Source organism: Punica granatum, chromosome 5, assembly GCF_007655135.1.
Source record: "Punica granatum isolate Tunisia-2019 chromosome 5, ASM765513v2, whole genome shotgun sequence".
In the NCBI taxonomy this organism is placed as follows: Eukaryota; Viridiplantae; Streptophyta; class Magnoliopsida; order Myrtales; family Lythraceae; genus Punica; species Punica granatum.
In genome coordinates, this window is record NC_045131.1 from 12,340,238 (window position 1) to 12,344,905 (window position 4,668).

A 4,668-nucleotide genomic window follows, 5' to 3' on the forward strand; every position below is an offset into this window, starting at 1 on the left:
AGATGGATACAATTTACGGAACCCTAAGATGATAAGCCGTCACCTGTATCACTTCAGCTGGGAAATGACGAAAGAGCAGGTGTAGAAGAACCGGGAAGAAGTGGCAGCTGCAGATCTAGAAGGGGTAACCGGAGCAGCGACCAGCTTCACGCACGCCAGCCGAGCAGCAACAGTACCAGAGACGAGAAGGTTTGGTCGAGGGTTTTGGGAAGACGATAATGGGGCTTAGGGGCGTTGGGAAGAGCTGAGGCAGGCCCAGGAAATGATATAAACATGGGCTTTTTTTAAATTCGGTCTGATTTGATTTTGGCTTAAAAAAAACAGATACTGTTTTTTTTCGAATGGAAAAAAAAACCCATCTAAAATACGAAAATGGTTCAAAACTAATAATGTACTTTAAAAGTTATTTTATTTATAGTTAATGGTGTATTTTTTGTTAAATGTATCATCATCTAAAATACGAAAATGGTGTATTTTTTGTTAAATGTATCATCGTCATATTTTCCGTTGAATTTTCTGTTTATATTAATTTTTTAAAAAGCAAAAATATATAAAGTTTTAGAAAAAAAAATAAGATAATAAAAGTTAAGTATGCAAAATATCAAAGTGAGAGAAGAGGGGTTCAACTAGGGCACGGTGGGCACGATGCTAAGGGCAATATGGACTTCTTTCGGGTGGTAGCGATCGGCTTCGATTTTGTCCGGTGTTTTTGGTATGTGGGAATCTATTCGCGTTTCTAAGAATGTAAATTTATTTTCTCAAGACTCACTGAATTCCCACATTTGATTAGACCACTTTGTTTCGACAATGACAATCTACATTCCTGTCAAGAGATGGAAAAGTAGATTCCCACTCAAGTGGTAATTTTAAATTTTTTGAATTTAATATTGTCATTTGACTTTCACATCTACTCAATCACTGCCATCCATAGTTACCATTCAACCGCCACCATCTCAACCACAACCATGTCATCTCAAACACCATCGCTACTCTCTCATCTTCTTCTTTTTTCTTCTTTCTCACATCCACAAAAAAAACCCAACCTCATTCGGGGCTTCGAAATCGAAGCTCTATCCTTCGATTTCGAGGAACAAAGGCATTAGGTCGAAGATCTCTTGCTTCGATTGAAAGCCCAGAAGTTGAAACTTGCAAGACCTAGCCACCACCACGCTGCCACCACTCCATTCATCTCAACCCCTAGAAAATTTGATTAATTTGGGAGAAAACACTATCTTTTGTGCTACAAGTTCCAATCGATCAGGGCTTTTTGCTATGACGACAAGCTGTTCCGGCGGAAGAGAAAAAGACGGCAGGTTTAGTGGAGGGAAATTTTAGAAATTTCATGTGATTTTTTATTATTCATTGTCAAGTAAAAAAATAATAATAATATTACCAATTTATCTAATAGCACACACCAAATATGATAATACGATAATGTAAATTATTAGTAATTTAAAAGGTGAGAATTTATCTACTACTAACGTGAATTATCAGTGATAAGATTCCTAGCAATCTACCAAAAGCCACCTTAGCTACGTTACAAGAAATGCAAAAGACATATATCATATATATTCATGTTCTTCTGATTCCGCGGAGCGAGCAGAGAAGCAGACAGAGAACTAGGACGAAATTGAAAAAATACATAAAATATTGAGGATAAAAATAGAGACAGCTTTAATTAGGCTTACTGACTGACATATATGCCCTTGTCAATAGTCGTTATTACGATGTAGTATTCTGCTTCGTCTTCTCTGGTTTCAACATTACAGTGCCCTAACAAAGCACTCATCTCCTTCAGCTGCCTCTTTCTTGAGCAAATTCAACCGTCACTTGAAGGTAAGCGTTCTTCAATTCGTTCGGTTTGATCTCAAGAATGGCGATTTTCTGTCTATCTCCTGAGCAATTGTTGGCCTCAGTCATTGTCACTTGCAATTCGCTGAGCAGCACTTGCATTTCTGTTCATTTCCCGAATCAATTCTTGGCTTTTTCGTCAAAGACCGAATTTTGAGCAAAGCCGTCGTCTTGTATATTTTGCATTGATGATCGATTTCTCCGATTTGGGATGCATCCGCAGATATGGCGAGTCCCGTGGACTCTGGGGGACAGCCCATCCCGACTTCGTCTGTGCTGATGGCCTCGTCGAAGCACATCGGGATGAGATGCCATTCGGAGAATGTGGACTTCCTCAAGTGCAAGAAGAAAGACCCCAATCCCGAGAAGTGTCTCGACAAAGGTCGGGAAGTCACCCGCTGTGTGCTTGGCCTGTAAGCAATTTCTGTTAATTTTCTCTTTTTTTCCTTCTGAATTGCGTCTGCTGTGCATTCCTTCACTGTTTGTTTCGTGCCAAATGCTGGGAGAAATGAGAAATTTATCATTGATCGTTCCGTGCTGTTTGGCAAAGTAATGCTTGCGTGTTTGTTTGTAAAGAGTAAATTTTCTGTCTTATTACTATACAAAATATTTTTGGGAGATGAAAACACGACCAAGAACTGGATAAAAGAATGCATCCATGGGCGTGGTTTCTCATAGACAAATCGAACTGCTGAAAACATTATCCCATTAGCTGGACAGCACTTAGATGACATTGTGAAAACAGGTTTTTGTCCATTTGGACACTGAAGGCGAGGCATCTGTTAGCAGAAGTGGTAATGGGTCAGCTGATAGGAACATCTTAGGGATGGAAATTGGAATGTCAGGGGAGTTAAGCAATTCCAACTCCATTCATTAGTTTGGATAATGATAGAGTACTTTAATTTTAAAGTCTAAAAGGATGCCCCAGCTTCTTCTATTTTTCGTTGGTTGAGTGGTATTAATTTTTCAAGTGCACATCGGTTGATTGTAGGAAGTGATTTCGATTTGTCTTTTTGGGGTAGAAATAAGAAATTTGCTAGAAGTAGAAATGAGCCGTGCAGAGGAATCTTCATTTTGGCCTTGGTTAACTCATATATTCCAGTTTCATTCTTTCCCATTGTTCAAGAACATATTCTTTTTCCCCTCTTCAAATTCGAAATCAGAAATAAATTTCCAAATAGTTATAATTTAGAAATTGAAGTCACAATTGGAACCAGCACCCCTAAGAACCGGAGGCTGTTAAAGTTATATGCTTTTAATACTTATTATGTCTTATTATGGGACATCTAGTGACCTTAAGAAGAAGGACACAAAGGTACCATCTTTAGTATGGTCATTTTAATTAACCCGCCAAACCAACATAGGGAGCTTTCTATGTAATTCTGTAACTTGTTAATCACACAATTAAACTTCTTCGCCATTCAAAATTTCTGTCATATGCAGAATTGTCGAAATTTGTATAGCTCATCACTTTGTGGGAATAGTATACCTGCTGGTAATAAACAATGTTTTGCACAATATTTTGATGATCACTATGCTTTTCTCAGCAAAAATTTTAAAATATAGGATATTGTTGAACTCTTCTTTTGACTGTTACGATTCTGTTGAGAAACGGTCTTTTGATACATCAACTTCGTTTGGTATAGTCTTCACTGATTGATGCGCTTTCTGTCACAGAAAGCTTAAGAGAATGGCTCCTATCTTTGTTGCTAAGCAAATGATGGATTGATTTGTGGTGTTAAAATTAGAGATTGCCCTTGGAAATTCCAGCCTATTGAGCTTGCCAGAGTAATTGAGTAAATTGCTGACTGATTTTCCCATAAGATACAGCTGTATTTGTAATCTGTAATCATGACTTGAATTTTGGCTCTGGTGGGATTTTGATCAATGCAATTTCTAATGGCCATAGTGCTCTGCGCAGTATCCAGCAAAAAATTCATAAAAGTGGAGCTCTTATATGAATCAATTACCTCCTAAAAATCTTCTATCCTATTTCCCCATCATAAATCATGTATCATCATTTCCACTAAAGTCACATTTTGATATTTCTGCAAGTAGTATCAGTCAGTGTTGGACTTCCCATTTTCACCGCTGCTTCAATGCTTACTTAGTCGATTAATGGGTATTTTGAAGACGGCAGTAACTTTCATGAACCCATGTGCCTGGAGCCAACTGCTTAATGATTTCTTCCCCAAAACAGATTTTTGCTTAATCTTGTAGTTATATATAAGCATATGTATATAATATGGTTCAAAGAAAACTCTCTAAATTTGCTGTTATGATGGGAGAGTTACTTTGCAGCAAACAATTGCATGTTTGCATTTAATGAGGCTGTGCATCACTGAGATACCCCATTTTCCTTTTTTTGTGGCTGCTCAGGCTGAAAGATCTTCACCAGAGATGCACCAAGGAAATGGATGATTATGTAGGTTGCATGTACTACTACACAAATGAGTTCGATTTGTGCCGCAAAGAGCAGGCAGCATTCGAGAAAGCCTGCCCATTGGAATGATTTTTCGGTAGGTTACTGTACCTGGCAATCACTTAATAATTTTGGGCAAATTCCAATGAGCACATGCCCCAAAATCTCGGAGAAGTAGTAATTTTTATTCCTGAGTTTGTTGCCCTCTTGTGTTGTTCGAATTCAGACTCAGATTGCCCTGGTGAAATGCTTTGAGGCATAAGGGCATGGCCCCTCTTGGTGGAAGGGTTTCAATTTCCTTTGGATAGTGGCTGCTCAACAATCCTTGTCTGTATACGACTCAATTCACTTTGCCTTTTCGAGTTCAATCTTATCCCGTGATATGATTAACGTTA

At 38.3% G+C, this 4,668-nt stretch overlaps 1 protein-coding gene across 2 annotated transcripts; it reads left to right on the top strand.

Moving 5' to 3' along the window:
• Window positions 1–1,680: 1,680 nt before the first annotated feature.
• On the top strand, window positions 1,681–4,668 carry LOC116209683 (NADH dehydrogenase [ubiquinone] 1 alpha subcomplex subunit 8-B-like). Of its 2 annotated transcripts, XM_031543413.1 has the most exons (4): window positions 1,681–1,836; window positions 2,075–2,264; window positions 4,231–4,370; window positions 4,500–4,668. In XM_031543413.1, exons 2-3 carry the CDS (start codon window positions 2,077–2,079, stop codon window positions 4,361–4,363), a joined length of 321 nt encoding a protein of 106 aa, XP_031399273.1. In that variant the 5' UTR covers window positions 1,681–1,836; window positions 2,075–2,076; the 3' UTR covers window positions 4,364–4,370; window positions 4,500–4,668. The 2 variants fall into 2 exon arrangements, with proteins under 2 accessions (XP_031399273.1, XP_031399272.1); XM_031543412.1 differs by having other exon boundaries at window positions 4,231–4,668.

Bases quoted from the DNA above. Each gene is read 5' to 3' on its own strand.
- LOC116209683 (XM_031543412.1), top strand. From the start codon at position 2,077: ATGGCGAGTCCCGTGGACTCTGGGGGACAGCCCATCCCGACTTCGTCT. The intron at 2,265-4,230 runs GTAAGCAATTTC...GTGGCTGCTCAG, and splicing joins ACCCGCTGTGTGCTTGGCCT to GCTGAAAGATCTTCACCAGA.